This window comes from Drosophila teissieri, chromosome 2L (assembly GCF_016746235.2).
Source record: "Drosophila teissieri strain GT53w chromosome 2L, Prin_Dtei_1.1, whole genome shotgun sequence".
Lineage (NCBI taxonomy): Eukaryota > Metazoa > Arthropoda > Insecta > Diptera > Drosophilidae > Drosophila > Drosophila teissieri.
In genome coordinates this window covers 19,046,683-19,064,226 of record NC_053029.1, presented here as the reverse complement: position 1 = coordinate 19,064,226, position 17,544 = coordinate 19,046,683, and the positions used below count along the sequence as shown (strand labels likewise).

General features: G+C 42.6%; 6 protein-coding genes across 14 annotated transcripts; 3 read left to right on the top strand and 3 right to left on the bottom strand.

Annotated features, from left to right (window-relative positions):
* Positions 1-576: 576 nt before the first annotated feature.
* LOC122623045 (solute carrier family 28 member 3) lies at positions 577-4,394 on the top strand. The gene is made up of 8 exons (XM_043801942.1): positions 577-758; positions 1,830-1,883; positions 1,941-2,136; positions 2,188-2,389; positions 2,762-3,526; positions 3,591-3,918; positions 3,982-4,162; positions 4,224-4,394. The coding sequence occupies exons 2-8, from the start codon at positions 1,830-1,832 to the stop codon at positions 4,307-4,309; spliced, it is 1,812 nt and encodes a 603-aa protein (XP_043657877.1). The 5' UTR covers positions 577-758; the 3' UTR covers positions 4,310-4,394.
* Positions 4,395-4,451: 57 nt separating this feature from the next.
* Positions 4,452-7,306, top strand: LOC122623033 (sodium/nucleoside cotransporter 2). Its single transcript, XM_043801966.1, has 6 exons — positions 4,452-4,630; positions 4,680-4,983; positions 5,700-6,464; positions 6,521-6,848; positions 6,925-7,105; positions 7,166-7,306. Exons 1-6 carry the CDS (start codon positions 4,486-4,488, stop codon positions 7,201-7,203), a joined length of 1,761 nt encoding a protein of 586 aa, XP_043657901.1. The 5' UTR covers positions 4,452-4,485; the 3' UTR covers positions 7,204-7,306.
* LOC122622698 lies at positions 7,288-10,226 on the bottom strand. Of its 4 annotated transcripts, none has more exons than XM_043801370.1 (10): positions 9,936-10,226; positions 9,717-9,880; positions 9,539-9,645; positions 9,169-9,386; positions 8,951-9,105; positions 8,788-8,899; positions 8,495-8,639; positions 8,270-8,441; positions 7,908-8,208; positions 7,288-7,845 (listed from the first exon to the last, which is right to left on the bottom strand). In XM_043801370.1, the coding sequence occupies exons 1-10, from the start codon at positions 10,185-10,187 to the stop codon at positions 7,288-7,290; spliced, it is 2,184 nt and encodes a 727-aa protein (XP_043657305.1). In that variant the 5' UTR covers positions 10,188-10,226. The 4 variants fall into 4 exon arrangements, with proteins under 4 accessions (XP_043657305.1, XP_043657324.1, XP_043657415.1 ...); XM_043801389.1 differs by having other exon boundaries at positions 9,539-9,639; XM_043801480.1 differs by lacking the exons at positions 7,288-7,845; positions 7,908-8,208 and having other exon boundaries at positions 8,495-8,560.
* A 257-nt stretch (positions 10,227-10,483) lies between these two features.
* LOC122623257 (probable ATP-dependent RNA helicase Dbp45A) lies at positions 10,484-12,552 on the top strand. The gene is made up of 6 exons (XM_043802337.1): positions 10,484-10,607; positions 10,664-11,205; positions 11,264-11,430; positions 11,494-11,852; positions 11,908-12,061; positions 12,125-12,552. The coding sequence occupies exons 1-6, from the start codon at positions 10,532-10,534 to the stop codon at positions 12,408-12,410; spliced, it is 1,584 nt and encodes a 527-aa protein (XP_043658272.1). The 5' UTR covers positions 10,484-10,531; the 3' UTR covers positions 12,411-12,552.
* Positions 12,394-15,344, bottom strand: LOC122623333 (NAD kinase 2, mitochondrial). 4 transcript variants are annotated; one of them, XM_043802466.1, is made up of 6 exons: positions 15,210-15,344; positions 14,146-14,392; positions 13,439-13,679; positions 13,178-13,384; positions 12,718-13,120; positions 12,394-12,649 (listed from the first exon to the last, which is right to left on the bottom strand). In XM_043802466.1, the coding sequence occupies exons 1-6, from the start codon at positions 15,247-15,249 to the stop codon at positions 12,546-12,548; spliced, it is 1,242 nt and encodes a 413-aa protein (XP_043658401.1). In that variant the 5' UTR covers positions 15,250-15,344; the 3' UTR covers positions 12,394-12,545. The 4 variants fall into 4 exon arrangements, with proteins under 4 accessions (XP_043658401.1, XP_043658568.1, XP_043658649.1 ...); XM_043802633.1 differs by having other exon boundaries at positions 13,439-13,667; XM_043802714.1 differs by lacking the exon at positions 15,210-15,344 and adding an exon at positions 14,470-14,559 and having other exon boundaries at positions 13,439-13,667.
* LOC122623568 lies at positions 15,281-17,423 on the bottom strand. Of its 3 annotated transcripts, XM_043802985.1 has the most exons (4): positions 17,256-17,420; positions 16,684-17,192; positions 16,231-16,584; positions 15,281-16,089 (listed from the first exon to the last, which is right to left on the bottom strand). In XM_043802985.1, exons 1-4 carry the CDS (start codon positions 17,293-17,295, stop codon positions 15,976-15,978), a joined length of 1,017 nt encoding a protein of 338 aa, XP_043658920.1. In that variant the 5' UTR covers positions 17,296-17,420; the 3' UTR covers positions 15,281-15,975. The 3 variants fall into 3 exon arrangements, with proteins under 3 accessions (XP_043658920.1, XP_043658769.1, XP_043658846.1); XM_043802834.1 differs by having other exon boundaries at positions 16,231-17,192; positions 17,256-17,423; XM_043802911.1 differs by having other exon boundaries at positions 15,281-16,068; positions 16,231-17,192; positions 17,256-17,415.
* Between the last annotated feature and the right edge of the window lie 121 nt (positions 17,424-17,544).

Sequence of the window (17,544 nt, the reverse complement as noted above, 5' to 3'; positions counted from 1 at the left end):
CTAGTTGGTTCCATTTATATCGATATTCCAGAAAATGTATAAATTCTCGTTCGCCCTTCAATTAGCTGAGTAACTGGTATCTGATAGTCGGGGAACTCAACTAGATCGTTCTCCCTTCTTTTTATGTAAATATAACTTTTTTGATCAGTGATTCATTTAGCGGCGTTGCAAGTTAAAACTCAATTTGTAAAAATTGAGTTGGTACAATAAAACTAATATTTATTTAATAATTATTTTATTATGCCGGTAAACCAAATTAACACCTTACCAATCGGTACCACGAGGTGTTATCTGGGTACTCGAGTACCCATTGCTATGAAGAAATAAAAACCTCATTTAATATTTCAACCGGGGATTTACTGATTTTTTATATGATTTAATGTAAGCTTGAGGTAAGTCCTGCTCTTAACCTATATCTCTTCAAATCAACAAGGTCAAATGGTATCAGAATAGTATAAATCATTAGATTGAAAAATAGCAGTAACCGGATACTCCCTTATCAAATACCGTGTAGTTGCGATTATTTTATAAAGGCCCGTTCGGAGCAAACCGAGTTTAGTCTTTCTGCGAGTTTCAACGAGCTACGAGTTTTTGGTCGAGCTAAGCAGATGCATTTATCAGTCATTAGTATTCGGGTAGTACGCAGAGAGTTACGACGTTGAAAACCCGTTCCGGCCATAACAAACCGATCGTACTCATCAAGTACTAAGCAAAACAAACAATAAAAAGTGAATTAACTGGCGTTCCAAAAAATCAAGGTGCGATCATTATATAGACTTTAAAAACAAACTGAATTTACAATAAGTGTTTCAATGTAAACTTTGCATGTATTTACTCCAGTTTACAGTGAAATAAAAACAGTATTCAAGAAAAACAAGTGTGCTCAAGGGTGAATATGATCTCAGAACTGGATTTGAAAGCGAAGTGCTTTATTAACTTTCACGAGTTTGGCTAAATGCCACTCTGATAGTGCTATCAACCCTGTTTCGATAGACCTTAATGGAAAATCCGTACCAAAAGACCACCTAACGAGGAACTATACTATATTGAATGGGATTTACAGCCCGAATTTATCAGGAATAAGAGTTGAAGTGGATTATTTACAACCATAGCAGTAGAATACAACCCAGCAGTTAACCAGAAATTATTTGAGTGGCGATCCACGTGTTTGAGTTCAGTCATTGACTCTGAAAAATCAAGTACACAATGCAATAATCGAGTCCTGGCCCACGTGCAAAGTTAAAAAAGGAATCTTGGGATCCTATCGCTTTCTTTTGAGTGCTATGAACTTTGATTTAGCTAGCTAACACAACCCTATCTGGTGCTGATGAACATTGGGCATATCTGCCCACTCGAGAACTGAAATAATTTTGCAGAGATAATGCCAGATTATGATTGCGTTAAATTACTGGTCGTCGGATATTTATGCCCGATACTCGTAGTCTTACTCTACGTATAATAGATTCGTTGAAAAGTATGTAACAGGTGGAAAGTCGAATGTTTGACCCTATGAATAATTATTCTTCATCCCTAGGCGAGCATGTCCGCCAGTTTGGCTGTCCGTCCGTCCGTATGAAGTCCGAAATTGTGTAATCCCCACGGATAGAATTCTGACATTAGCCATGCACATAACGCCTTTCTTTCCACCCAATTGACAGGACTTGTTCAATTTAAACCATTTGAAAGTTATTAAGAGTAAGCCAAAAGTTAGCCGCTGCTAATTTACTGCTAAAGCCTTCGAGTTTTGCTTACAACACACTCGTTTTGGTGTACCGGGTATGTAATAGTCGCAACACTTGAATTCAAAGTTCTCTTGTTTTCCGTTATAGATGTCAGCCGAATCTTCAAAAGGAGCTATTAACAATGGTTACGAACTGGATCACGTAAGTCTTCCGTTAAACATATTTTATAACTAGTTTAAATGCTGTAAACTATTGTAGAAAGAGTTGGACATCCGTGATTCGGATGAATTCAAAGAATTTCCACTGGAAGACATTAGCGAGGTCCCAAATAAAAAAGGATATTTTGAAAAGAATCCCAAAGTAGCGCGTCTTGTGAGGATCTCGATTTATGTACTTCTGCATCTTTTTGTTGTGGGATACTTTTCTTATGCGACCTACCATTATCACGACATTAGTAAGTATATCGCCAAGTAATTAGGTACTTCTTACCAATACTTCTTTACAGCAAATTACGAGTGCTATTGGAAGGACAATCCGTTGTGCGGCATCAACTTCTGCACGGGTTACGGAATGCTACTGCTCCTCCTGGGATTCATCTACTTGGGTCTCTTCTACTACTACATCTTCAAGCCGATGGTGGGGCACAACCTGCACAGGAACTACATCAGGCCTTTTTCTAAGAAATGGCACAACTTCAGCAGAACCAGGTAAATTAGTAGGCCTATTTAACCAGCTTTTTGAAACAGGTTTATCAGGATGGGATTCCTATGTTTAACATTACCAACCAATTGTTAGCCAAAGCTAGAATATATTTTAGGTTTGCATTTTTTTATACGGAGGCAAAACATTAGGATAGAATATCTAAAAATCTTCATATTAAATTAAAAAATTTGTATTCACTGATTGGCATTATATTTCAATTAAATAACAAAAAAACGTATGTATATGTAAGTATAGCATGTACTTGTACTAATATAAACCTTTTTGAGTCAAGGAAGGAACTACATATGTACGAAAGTATAGATTGAAAATTCAAATATAGATTAAAATCGTCTAATTACTTCTCTTCGTTTTCCCAGAGTTGTGTCATTGGCCAGCATCGCATTGCTCCTGGCCCTGTTGGCCATCTTTGCGTACTTTGAGTGCCGGGACGAGCCCCAGAAACTGGTGTCCCTGGTGGCTCCCTGCTTCTTCATCCTGTGTGGCTACGTTTTCTCTACGAATCGGAGAGCCATTCAGTGGCGCGTAGTCATTACGGGCATCACTTGCCAGTTCCTGCTCGGCATTTTCTGCATCCGCTGGGAGGTGGGCCGCAAAATCTTCGAGTGCTTGGGCAACAAGGTGGCAACGTTCTTGGGCTACGCCACCGATGGAGCCGAGTTCGTGTTTGGCGACTTTCTGGTGCAAAACAATGTGTTCGCCTTCGCCATCCTGCCGGTGATCTTTTTTTTCAGCTTCTTCATCTCTGTTCTGTACTACCTGGGCACGATGCAGTGGGTGGTGATCAAGCTGGGCTGGATCCTGCAGCAGATTTTGGGCACCACTGTTTGCGAAAGCGTAACGGCGGCAGCCAACATCTTCCTTGGTATGTCCGAGAGTCCGCTGCTCATCCGCCCGTACATCAACAAGTTGACCAAGAGCGAAATCCACAGCATTATGGTGTCTGGATTTGCAACTGTGTCCGGAACCGTGTTGGCGGCCTACTTGTCCTTCGGTGCCTCAGCGGCCCACTTGATCACCTCCTCAGTGATGGCAGCTCCCGCTACTCTGGCCATCTCTAAGCTCTACATGCCCGAGACAGAGGAGAGCCTGACCTCATCCGATTCAATTGAGCTGGAAAAATCGTACGTATTCCCGGACAGCCTAGCTTAACCCAAATGTCTAACTAGTGGGCTATCATCCTTGCAGACAGGACTCTTCGCTGTTGGACGCAGCGTCCAGTGGGGCCAGCAACGCAGTGCCCATTGTTCTCGGCATTATCGCAAACATAGTTGCCTTCGTCGCTTTTATCGCCTTTCTGAATGGTCTAGTTAGTTGGTTCGGATACCTGGTGGGTCTTGAGCAAATCGACTTTGAGTGGATATTTTCGAAGCTCTTCATCCCGCTCGTCTGGGCCATGGGAGTGCCGAAAGAGGATTGCGATATCATCGCCAAGGTGGTGGCCACCAAAACCATTATCAACGAGTTTGTGGCCTATGAGCGTCTGGGCCAATACATCGAAAATAATCAAATCACTGTAAGCTTTCGATAATCATCACTAACTCACCTGGAAACTAAAGAAAGAATTAAATTATTGTAGGCACGTAGCGCTGGAATCGCCACATTCGCCATCTGCGGCTTTGCCAATCCCAGTTCCTTGGGCATCCTTATCGGATCCCTCAGTGCCATGGCGCCTCATCGTCGCTCCACTATTACAGAAGTGGCTTTCCGAGCCTTTGTGGTGGGCAGCATAGTCTGCTTCGTATCCGCCAGCTTCGCAGGTCAGTGGATACCCGATCAAAGTATTTTGTTATTATTTTAACTAGTTTTACTTTATTATAGGCATCCTTATTCAAGAAGAGGATGAACGGGCGAACTACAACAGGATATTCGAGAAATTGGGTCGAAAGAACGTTACTCAGTTTTAGTTCATTGAAGTTGTAGATCGTGATAATTAGCTGATCAAATTAAGCAAAATACAATTCTTATTTATTAAAGATGCTTAGAACTATACTTATTTATTTGTGTTCAAGTGGGCTGTGGGATATGAGTCATAAGATTACACTCTTGTTTAAACAACACACTGTACCTAATTATTCACAAAATGGCAGATCCACTAGAAGGTGAACTGGAAGAAAATCCTCCACCATCGAGGGCTATGCGAATCACCTATTTAGTACTTCATGTGTTGCTTCATGTCATATTCATATCTTACTTTATGGCAGCCACAATAATTTTCATCTTGTACGGTGAGTTACCCAACAAAGTATGAACTCAAATGTTAATAAACCAGCCTAGACAAGGAATCCAACGACTGCTGGCCCAATAGGGGTTCAGTCACGACCGAATCGATAGATGAGGATCCTGAAGATGATGATGATGATGAAGAAGAGACTTCTGAGAAGCCAGTGCCAGAGGTTAAGCCAAAAATATTGTGCAAAATTAACTGGTGCCACGGATACGGGTTCCTCATCATCTTGTTCATTTTATTCTATATTTTATGGCTGTACTACTGGGTATTTAAGCCATTCGTGGGCATCAAGCTGTATAATAACTACCTGGAACCAGTCATTGACAAATGGATTGCGTTTAGTCGCCAGTGGTGAGTACAAGCTCAATTGTACTATATTGAAGATCCCTTTGAGATTTATATAGGTCTCGCATACAAAGATTTGAGACTCCACATTTCAACAGCAATAGTTTTAAAACGATAAGTCACCAAGTTCTGGGGCTTGAACAGGACCCATATACAATATTCTTTCCAATACATACAAGAGTGGGCGTGGCAAAAAGAGTTTTTGAAAATCGAGAAAAATGTTCAAGACTAACAAAAATGTGAAAAAATACCAAAACATTTTTTAAAAATGTGGGTAGTGGTAGTGGTAGTTTTAAGCGATTTTTGGGCGTTAGGGTGGGCGTGGCAAAAAGTTTATTGGCATATCGATAGAAATTTACAAGACTAATAAATAAATGAAAAAATATCAAAGCATTTTTCAAAAGTGTGGGCGTGGCAGCTTTGGGCGTTAGAGTGGGCGTGGCAACATGAATCCACAAACTTGCGCTGCGTCTTTGTCTCTGAAGTCTGCATGCTGAATCTCAATCTTTCTAGCTTTTATGGTTCCTTAGAATATATATACTTTATACGGTCGGAAACGCTTCCTTCTGCCTGTTACAAACTTTTCAACGAATCTAGTATATCCTTTTACTCTACGAGTAATGGGTATAAATATAGATTGGCTTAGCCCAAGCTTTGGGAGCCTAAAATTTCTTCTAGGAAGCAAATCTTCTAATCATACCTTCCCATTCTTCCAAATCTAGGGTAGTGTCCGGCGTAATGCTAGGGATCGTGATCGCTGCGGTGGTGGCCTACCTCGGTTACGAGTGTCGCAATGACGCGTACAAGGCCATCGGACTGCTTGGACCCGTGTGCTTTGTCCTAATCGGATTCGCAGTGTCCAAGCACCACAAAAGAGTACCTTGGCGCATAGTGACCCACGGACTCCTAGGCCAGCTGCTGCTGGGTATACTCTGCCTGCGCCTCCCTTTTGGCCGCTATGTTTTTCAATGCCTTGGGGACAAGGTGACGATTTTTCTAAACTACGCCCAGCACGGAGCCCGCTTTGTGTACGGGGATCGCATCTGTGATGAGTATGTCTTTGCGTTTGCCATACTGGCGGTGGTGTTCTTCTTCAGCGTGATCACTAGCATAATGTATTACCTTGGCTGGATGCAGTTCATCCTGAACGGTTTTGGGTTCTTGTTGCAGGCCATGGTGGGCACCACCGTTTGCGAAAGTGTAAATGCAGCGGGTAACGTCTTTCTAAGCATGACCGAGAGCCCTCTGGTCATCCGCCCGTACATCGAAATACTGACCGTCAGCGAGTTGCACGCTATATGCACCTCCGGCTACGCGACAGTGGCGGGTACTGTCCTGGGGGCGTATGTGTCCTTCGGTGCTTCGGCCAGCTATCTAATTGCAGCCAGCGTGATGGCTGCACCGGGCTCCCTGGCTTTCTCCAAGCTGTTCTACCCCGAGACCGAGGAATCTCTGACAAGGTCCGACAACATAAAGCTGGAAAGATCGTAAGTTCCTCTTTATAAAAGTTAACTTTTGATTATGGCTAAACCTCCTTACTAAGGACGGATACGTCTATCTTGGATGCGGCCGCCGCGGGAGCTGCGTCAGCCTTGTTGATTGTGCTCGGAATCGTTTCAAATATCATTGCCTTTCTAGCCATTGTGTTTTTTCTAGACGCTGTAACGGAGTGGATTTTTGAGCTAATTGGACTCAATAACATAACCCTGCTCTACATTCTCTCCCAGATCTTTATCCCAATTGTCTTCGTTATGGGAGTGCCGTGGCACGACTGTCAAAAAATTGGCGTGGTGGTGGCCCAAAAATCGTTCATCAACGAGTTTGTAGCCTATAAGAATCTAGGCGTATTGGTGAACGATAAAAAGGTTGAAGTGAGTACCCATCTATATATTCTATAATAATACATTTAATTGAATACATATAATTTGAAACTTATTATACTTATAGCCGCGGAGCGCTGCCATAGCCACTTTTGCTCTTTGTGGGTTTGCCAACCCCGGATCCCTGGGCATTGTCATCGCTTCGCTAAGTGCAATGGCACCGTCCCGACGACCAGACATCACCAGGGTAGCCATTCGATCTTATTTCGCAGGGAGTTTTGTTAGCTTTACATCGGCTTCGTTTGCAGGTAAACTTACATACTTAATTACACATTATTATTAGCCTTATCGCACATCATATTTATTAGGGATCCTCATTCAAAATGAGTTTATGGGCGGAAACTAATTTCTTTAGGTTAGTAAGCGGTACGAAAAGCATGGAGCATTCCCAAGATTGGATACGTATCAATTTCATATTGTGTACACAAAGCTAGGGTACGATTCTACTCAAATTGTCCATAATTTTCTTGTGCAAGTCCCAATCGGCAGCATCGAAGTCCGTACTGCACTGGCAAAGCTGAAGAGAGGCCTCATATATTTCACGAAGGATTTTTTTAGACGCCAATCCACTCCGCTTACGTTTTAAGCTATAGCCTGGACATTTGTGATCTCCATGCCGAATGTAGCTTGATTTACTGAGATTAATTGAACCGTCGAGCAACGTTCCGGATTTATCCAGCAAAGCCCTAAACAATGGGTCTATGGCATGGCGGGCACTAAAGGCTCTCAGTTGGGCGTCATCGCTAACTTTGCAGGAGTCAAGGAATTTCTGTCGGTGCCAGTTTGTACATCCAATATTTGGTGGCAGTCCCCTGAGTATCAGTATTTGGGTGGATTTATTCCCACGTGCTAGTAGTTTGAAATAAGCATTAGCATAGGCAATGCTCTTGTCAATGCTTAGAAGTTTCTTGGCCATTTCCGATGTTCGCTGAAACCAATGGGAGCAGTCTATTTGATCGTGTTGCACCAAAAGTTCCTGCAGAGCAACCTTAGGGTTTACAAAATGAAAGTATGTATATACATTTAATAAATTTACTTTTACTTGCTTACAATTTCATAGTAGAGTTCAACTTTTGTGGGCGCTGAGGAGGAGATGAGTTCTAAGCGCTTTAATATCTTCATTCCTACGTGGCCATCTGTTTTTGCAACGGCAGACAGATGTCGAAAGTTTTGAAGGCTTATGACAGGAAGTTCATGCTCGCCCAAGCAGTGGAAATACCTAAGGAATCGTTGCACAAGCAATTGGCTGGGATTTGTGGAAAACATGGCGAAAGAATTATTGCACTTATGCCAGAACGCTATAGCCTGTTCTATGTCATGATCTGTCCAGCACTTGTTAGCCTCTTTCAGCCTTAAATATATAATAGTTATTTAAATTTCAAAGTATATAAAATATACTAAAATATACTAACCGAAAGCACAACATAAGAATCTCCGCACACACTTCGGATGTAACAATATCCTGTTTAAATATGCCGGTACAGAAATACCTATGTAATTCTATGTTACCCACTAAATACAAAAGACTACCAAAAGCATCCAGTACTAGATTAAAGCGTTCACCATAGACAAAATTGTTGGCATCTGTGGACTCAGTTAGTAGTAAGAAATAAATGTAATCTAAAAAGATACCTTACCTTTGAACATATACTCAAAAATATTTTGTAGAGTCCGGCATGTACTTGGAAGTACATCGGCATTGTCTGCAGATACAGCATTTAAAAAATCAATGCAAACGTAGAAGTAGTCAGATTCTGGGGTACCAAAACTGGATATTAAATACTAAAAGGCCATATTTTAAATTAAAAAAGATTTGATAAAGCGGGTAATACATAAATCGGTTTTTAAGCAAAGTCAACCCGAAGGCAAGAATTTCGATTGACATTAATTTACAAGCGATTTCTGTAGCCCCTAAAGAATTTCATCTTACATCTTGACATTCTTGGAATGAGTAAGCCAGCTCTAAAATATCTATTACAAGTGGTCTTACATACGTTGAAATGAGCTGTTTCTGTTCGATGTCAGAGTAATATGATAGCCTCCTAAAAGAAAAGAAAATTATGGCAAATGGCTATTTAATTTTTCAAACTTACGTTTGTTCACACATTATTAAATCCATCAGACAAGCAGCTACATCAACATCAACAAGACCTACACCTTTTTTAAGAATATGGTGTAACATTAACAAATAGGTCCGGATAACAACTACAAGCTCTTTTAACTTTTCCGCAGGAACATTTGGTGTGCCCTGAAAATGAAAATATTTTTTGTTCTAAACTGTTATACAACTTCTAAGCCATGTCATACGAACCTTGTTAAAAGTACTATCCAAGAAACTCATAACCATTTCACATAGATGCAAAACAGTTTCCCTAAGCCAATCGGGCATTTCGTCCTTAGGATCAGCATGGCAGTTTGACATGAAGTGCAAGCACATGTGAGCCATCGTCTCACTTGTCTTTACAGACAACTGCAGATCACCAATACGCGTTCCTTCGAAATCTGCGATTTCCATTATCTTTTGCATTACTGACAAACGAAAAAAATAAACTCTTTAATTATTCTACGCATACTTCCAGCTATTACTCCCGAATATTTTTATCAAATTCAAATTTAATACGAAAGTTAAGACTAAATCCAGCTAGTTCGATAGTATCACTAAAATAGTGTTCCGAACTTACAGAGCACAAGGCGGGGGTGGACTTTTGCCGATTTAGTGCTGGTGTCCTTCAATAAAGAAAGCGTAGCGAGCTGAAGATCCGCAACAATCTGGTGGTGACTCCTATCGCTTGATGATGTCAGCATAAATATATGAAAAATAATATCGTCCAGATAGATTTATATCCGAGCACCTCTTACCTTTCTAAACAAAAGTCGATCACTAAAAAGACAAAATAGGCAAGGATATGAACCAGACGTTCGCCTGCTTTTAGCAAATGATCCCTGAATTCAAATGCAAAGGCATGGACCATAGACATGAGTTTTATATGACCGCTGTGGACTTCACTGCCAGTTTGTGATTCCTGAGGACGAAATTAAAATTAATAAACTGAAGCACATTGTGTAACAATGACCTACAATCGTAAACCACTTGCACATTTCCCTAACTACTCGCACGCAGCAGACTGATTCATCCATGTATGCTCTCAATAGTTTATTGAACCACAATGTCAAGACATCCACAGGATTCGTGGATTTATTTGCGACACATTCTGAGCACAAGGAAACCGCTGAATCCACGTCTATTATCAGGATTATGTCCTCCTGGTCTATAGTCACTAGCTCACTGTAGGTTACAGATATACCCAGGCTATCATGGTTCCCGGACATCTTTGCGTTAGTTATAGATCCAAATCCAGTGTCTCTACAAAATAATAGCGCCAATTGCTTAATAGAGATGGGAAGCTTACCTATCGATAGTCTTACTAGTGCCGATTAGTTATAAAGAACAATTATTATTAATCACACATAATTCTCAGGTTGATTTGAATGAAAAATCAAATTAGGTTAATTGAATATAAATTGAAAATACTAAGTACTAAATAAAGCTGCCCACTCGCACAAAGCAAAAATAAGAACGTATCGATAGCTATATACCGATACGGAATATTCTTTCATCACTAATATTAGCGCACGTTTTCTTTTTTTATTTCGTGTTATCTTTATTTACCAAAATGCAACGAAAGGAGGCCAATCCTTTTCAGATCCTGGGCCTCCGTCCATGGTTGGTAAAGCAGTTGACCAAGTTGGGTAACGTCGAACCGGTCACTTGTTAAACCAAGTAATTAATCCAATGCGCTTTTCAGGCCTGAAAGGAGCAACTCCAATCCAACAGAAATGCATTCCCGCGATATTGGCGGGACAGGATTGCATTGGAGCTGCCAAGACGGGCTCGGGCAAGACATTTGCCTTCGCCCTGCCCATTCTGGAGCGGCTAAGCGAAGAGCCAGTGAGCCATTTCGCCCTGGTGCTGACGCCCACGCACGAGTTGGCCTACCAAATATCCGAGCAATTTCTGGTAGCTGGACAAGCCATGGGGGTGCGCGTGTGCGTCGTCTCTGGCGGCACAGATCAAATGGTCGAAAGCCAGAAGCTTATGCAGCGACCGCATATCGTGGTGGCCATGCCCGGCCGTCTCGCGGATCACCTCACCGGCTGCGACACCTTCTCCTTTGACAACTTGAAGTATTTGGTTGTTGACGAAGCGGATCGCATGCTGAACGGAGACTTTAACGAGAGCTTAGCTATTATCGAGCGTTGTTTACCCAAGACAAGGCAAAATCTCTTCTTCTCCGCAACTATGAAGGACTTCATGAAAGAGTCCAGCATATTTCCTATTGCCAGAGATGTAAGTTTCTTTTCTACGCTATTGAATAGTAATCATAAATAGCTTTTTCCGAATTTAGTGCTTTGAATGGTCGCAGGACTCAGACGTAGCTACTGTGGACACTCTGGACCAGCGCTATCTGCTTTGCGCCGATTACGATCGCGACATGGTTTTAATAGAGGCACTGAGAAAGTACCGCGAGCAGAACGAAAACGCTAATGTCATGATCTTCACCAACACAAAAAAGTGAGTGTAGAATCAAAGAAAGAAATTAAAAAAATATATTTTAACGTTTTAATAACCATTTAGGTACTGCCAGCTTCTTTCGATGACGCTAAAGAACATGGACATTGATAATGTTTGCTTGCATGGTTTCATGCGGCAAAAAGAGCGCGTGGCTGCTCTCAGTCGCTTCAAATCCAATCAAATACGTACACTGATAGCTACGGATGTTGCCGCCAGAGGTCTGGATATACCCAGCGTCGAGCTGGTTATGAATCACATGCTTCCCCGGACACCCAAGGAGTACATTCATCGTGTGGGCAGAACAGCGAGGGCGGGGCGCAAGGGCATGTCCATCTCCATATTCCGCTTTCCACGCGATCTAGAGCTTTTGGGCGCCATCGAGGAGGAGATCAACACCAAACTCACAGAGCATCCCATCGATCGTAAGTTTTGTTAGAATTAGTGACTCACAAATTAAATAACATTATTATACTTTAGAGCGCATGGTGGAGAGGATCTTTATGCAAGTAAATGTCACGCGGCGTGAGTCTGAGATGCAATTAGATAATAACGATTTCGACGAGCGAGCGCAAAGCTATAGGCGAAAGACGTGGATTATGGAGGGAAAGGATCCCGACCAAATGGAAGCTCTGTAAGCAGTAGAAAATCCGCATATTCTGTGTATTTCAAAACAAATTTTTCATCCGATCCACAGGTATCGCAAAAAGCAGAAGGATAAACTAAAGGAAATACGCCGAAAGAGGAAACTGCAGCAGGCAGAGTCGGCAGCCAGCGAAGAAGGCAAAGCTCTCCTACAGGATGAACGCTTTAAGTCTGTAGACAGTGCGCGGTTTGAAAAAAAGGGAAAAGGACGAAGTAGAACCACCCAAGAAGATTTCACAACCAAACCACTGAAAAGGCTTAACAAAGGAAAACCAGTTGCTCAAAAGGGCAAACCAGATATCAAAAAGTCAATGGGAAATCTAAAGCGTGATGTTTAAATATACTTTTAAGAAATAACAAATTAACTTTTGAGCTTACACTGCTAAGTAGTTGCAAAATGCTTACTTAAATAATTTCATAAATTCAGACATGCTAGGGCTAGATGACCAGGCACAAGGGGCGCATCACTGGATTCAGTCTAAAGCGATGGTCAGAAGGGCATCCTCTGGGTGAACCTCTAGCAAAGCCTTGGCGCCATCGTTAAAGGGGAACGAAATGCTGCCATCTATAACCAGGTCTGTAAAGATGTAATTGCCATTGTTATTTATCATCGAATGTTCCGTGCCCTAACGTGCAACTACTTACTGGCATCGATGCAATGCGACTTGACAAACACGGTCTGCACAAAATCGCGCTCCTTAAAAGTCTTTGGCGAAGGCCAGACGCCCACGCAGATTTGCTCCCGGATCGAATAGCAGAGGCGCGGGTCGTCTGGAGCGAACAGCAGGCCCTGGTTGTATCTCTGGGCGATCTCCTCCGCATTTTGGCGCATTATCATCACGTTCTTTGAATTGCCGTTCGGCAGGGAGCGTAACAGGTCGTCCACATCCCGGCTGGTGATGCGATTAATGCTGGTGTGCCAGGATGTTGAGCCCGTTCCCGTGCTGACGCACAATCCGGAGCATTTAGTCTTGTTCACCATGTCCTGGTGGTCCAGCACCAGTTGCAAGTGGGACACTCGAGCCGATAGATGCTCACCAATAAATACCTAAGTGCAATAATTGAAAGATCCAACAAGTCCAGTATAAAACCTTCATTGGCATACCTCGTTTAAAGCCAAGTAAGGAAGTACGCGTTTCATCTTGGCCTTGTACTTGTAGGCCATATCCTGGTCCAGCATTTCGGGTGCAGTGCTGACCTGCTCCATCTTGACCTCCGTATGCCGGAAAAGGTCAGTTGGCTCCGGAATTTTGCCATTGCTACCCAGCATGGTAGTCCGCACCCGCGAGCGATGCATCCACTTGAAATCGCCCTGAAAGGAATTTGTATATTTATTTAATGCACTAAGAGAAGCTGCACGACTTACGCTCTTGATACGGGAGACGGCGTCGGCCGGATTATCCGAGTAGTGCTTGGGCAGCATGAGTCGACCCTCCGAGTGAAGCGGATCCGAGTTGAAGCCGACGATCGGCGTCTTCTGCTGGCTGAGCGCAAAGAGCGGACTGGCGCGTCCGGCAGAGAGAAGGAAAGTGCCATCGCCGCCTACCGGCACGATGACGTCCGCCCAGCTCATGACGTCCTTGCTCAACGAGCTTCTAAATTCAAGTCTGCTCGTTTAGTAAAGTCAACACACAGGGCGAGGGGCCGCATAAGAGACACGAAGTGTGTGAAGATGGTGGAGATCAATTGTAGTGGGTAGTAGTCACAAATCGAAGATACATATAGGATATAGTATGTGACGAAGTGACGAGACACAGAACACAACATTGGGAGCAGTGATTGGAGGCCTGGCGGTATGGATATCTGGGTACATATCGTCATAGAAAAAATCTCATTCAAAGCCATGAAATTTTCGACTTTTGGTAGGTAGGACCTTAGGTAGTGCATTATAATAATGTCTTTGGTAGGACGATAGAGATCCAATTCGTGAGAAAATATTTAGGTACATTAGCCCTTGTAAAGAATCAAATGACGCATTATGTACATGTACCACATGTACCCAGGGCCTCCACCCAGTTTAAGCAGCATTCCGATCACTGAATTGGAGGACAACATGGGACTGTGTGTACGCACCTGCTGGACAACTTCACCTCGCAGCCAACGTCCTGAAAGCTCTGCACGACCCGCCGCTCGAAGTCCTTGTGCACCTTGTGCAGGTGCAGGACCATCTCCACATCGGTGCCCCGGTCACGGAGCTTTTGCTGGAGCTGATCCGGAGATAGTTCCGGGTGGCGTAGCTGCTCGAACTCATAGCGGGACAACTTGGTGACGACCAGGGCCCGCTTAAGCTTGAAGTTGGTCGGCGTATACTTTGCGTACTCTGTTCAAAATGACAAATTGCAAGCGAAAGACCTCGTTAGTCCGATCAATGTTTGGTCCTTGTCAAGGGAAATTTACTCAACCCCTCAGGAACAATCTTCCTGCCGTTTTGGAGCATCCTACGACCGAAATCAATGTGTAACTACTAGGTTTTAATGGAATTTTCCCGGAACAGCTGATAAACAATACAGTGCCTGAGAAAAGTATTTTTCCTCCAAATCGTTTATTGAAAAAACTTGTATTTTCATTTTGTACCAATTAATTTTTTTGTAGTTTTTCTTAATGTTTATTTTACATACATGCCATAGGAGAGCTTATATACCACGCAACACAACATAATTATTATATATGTAGATAGGCGGATTGGAATTATAACTTTTAAAGAAACAGTCAAATCCAGTAAAGCAGTACTTTAATTTCGTTTTTTAGTTAGTTCTTATAATTAATATGATTTTTTTTTTCAGGTCTTAAAATATAGAAAAACGTGTTTTAACTTAATCCGAAAACCAAAATAGATATTTGGGTTAATATCCACTTATTGACGGAATAATTTCGTCAGCCAGTGTGCATGGGGAAAGTTCATCATGACAAAGAATTTGGCGTAAAAGTGTTTACTGATAATCTTCGGCTTGGTCAGCGTCAGATGCGATAAAGGCTGTCAAGGCGAGCCTACGTTCTTGTGATATAGTATAGTATTAGTTTACTCCAGCACATGCCTAAGGCTGATAATTAAGGCGGCAACGAAAACACAGATAGCTAATGTGTGTAAAACACCTTAAATTGTGCCATTTAAACTCTGAAAACCTACGCATCCTTACCTTTGGAAAACTGTTGGAGTAACTGCTTCGACTTCAACATGCTGAGCACTACCGAAGACGAACAACGCACATTTAGAGTACTGTCTTAAGTTTATTTTGTATTCTTTGAGAAAATCGTTTAGGAAAAATACGTTATACAAAGAACTACATGAAAAGAATCGATGGCTATTTCTTCAGTTGGCCATTTCTGACTGCATTTGCCCAAACTACGAAATATCTATATAAGTGTCCGTTTTACATTCGACAAGGCACACAACATAGGTTGAACGCAGTGTTTAGCACTATCCGGAGTTACGATCACTACCAACTATCCCGCTATCCGATCCCGATGATCATTTTCACGTCCGCTCTCTGGCGGCTTGGCAGATTAACTGATTATTACTCTGTTCCTCTCAGGCACATCGGTTATGTATATAAAATCGCCTTCGCTGTAAATTTATCGCCGTTTGTTTCTATTTTCGTCCGCTTTCGCTTCTCACATCTCGTTCGTCCGTGTGTACTTCTTGTTGTGCATTACTGATAAGCGGCGAAGCCTTTTCTTATCAGCCGAAATATGTGTTCTATATAAAAAAAAGCAGACGGCGACTATTCACCCCTGGCATTCACAGGCCCCCGTCGAAATAGTCTTCTTCTTGCCTGCGTCGACTTACAATTCGCACAGAAAGTGCCCGCCAATCCGACGAATTTAAATTTAAACATGAGCTGCTGGCTACTTAACAATAACTTATTTCGATATGTCCTCTAAGTATAACTTGGTGTCGGTTGTCTAGTTAAAACGCTGCTGTACGTCCCTTCCATTAAGTTCAGGAATTGCGACACTTTGGAATTCCTCCACCGGCCCGTTTATCCAGTCGATGTTCTTAAATAAAGAAGTCGTAGACTTATTTAAAATTGGTTAAGATAAATCATGTGCAAACGCTTAAAGCTACAGTTGGTAAGTTAGAAATAGTAGAATATATTTGTATATTGCCGAAGATCTTTCTTTCATATCTCTATTTTGAGATAATAGATCGAATATTACCTTGAAAGAGTCACAGCAGTCTCCCTGGTTGTTTTGCTGGGCAACGCTCTTTAGCAAGAGCATCACGTTATGGGCCATTTTACTGACTTTCATGCTCTCGGAATCAACTGAGGCGGAGTCTAGACCAGTCTGCGGCCTATGAATATCCTGTGCTTCTCCAGCTATTATATCCTTCGAGATATCCGAGTAACGCGTGATGGTTTCACAGGGCAAACGGTTCTTGACACGATTATCCGGAATAAGGGACGCCGATTTAATTAAAGAGCCGATCGAGCTGGAGGCGCTCCAGTCGTAGGTGTCAGGAACAATGTTGATGGTCCTGCCACGCAGTTCACTGGGTGCCTGGTGGGTATACTGGAAGTGATTGTTTATATTCATTAGTATGTCAGTTTGTTGATTGGGAGGAATTTTTTGACTGCTTAAGGCATTGTAGGCAGTGCGTAGGCTCTGCACCTTGGAGTTTTGGGCTTGCTGCTGACGACGATGGAATTTGTGGCGATTATGGAGATTGTACTGATGGTTGCTCCTTTGGTTAAAATTATTATGGAGTCGAGAGCCATCTCTCAGATCAAGGCGCGACCTAACATGACCACGTGCCTGGTCATAGGGCGATAGTGGATCTGCTTCTAATGGCCGATTGACGTTGTTACCATACATACGCCCCAATGCGCAGCTTTGGGAGGCCTCCGAGCTGTGGGAGTCCTGCTCCCAGTACATCTTATCAAAGTCATTTATCTCAAAGTTGATTTGCGCGACATTAGTATCGATCTCGGTGGCGCCATTTTCTTGGAAAATGGCGCCCTGGAAATCTTTGTCTTCAACGTCGTCGTCGCCACTTTGATCCAGGTTCATGTAGGAGCGCAAGTGTCCCGCCTGGCGTTTACCGCCCTTGGAGACGTCATTACTTGAGTATCGGGGCGGTATTTTGGGTTTTGGCACTACGCACTGTTGGTAGTAGTCATCTGCCGGTTTAAAAAACGATTATTTTGAGGGTAATCGGAAATGAAGAAGACATCCTTACGTACCCAAAGGCAGCATGACTCCGGATGCATTAAAATCCGTCATAGTGCTCTTTCCCACCCGCAATTAAGCCTTAAATATAAAAACACTTAACAAAAAAAGCTCGGTGCCGCCTCAATCTCGCCTGTGAGAAAAACAGTTACAATAGCCGCGCTGCAGAGCTGCAATAGCAACTATCGAATATTACCACCGAGGTCAATCGAAGTAAAATTTTAATATGAAGCAGTGTTTTCTAAACAGTGTGGCACCCTGCAAACAGACCACAAAGGTTGGCGTTAAGCGTTTTAGTATTCT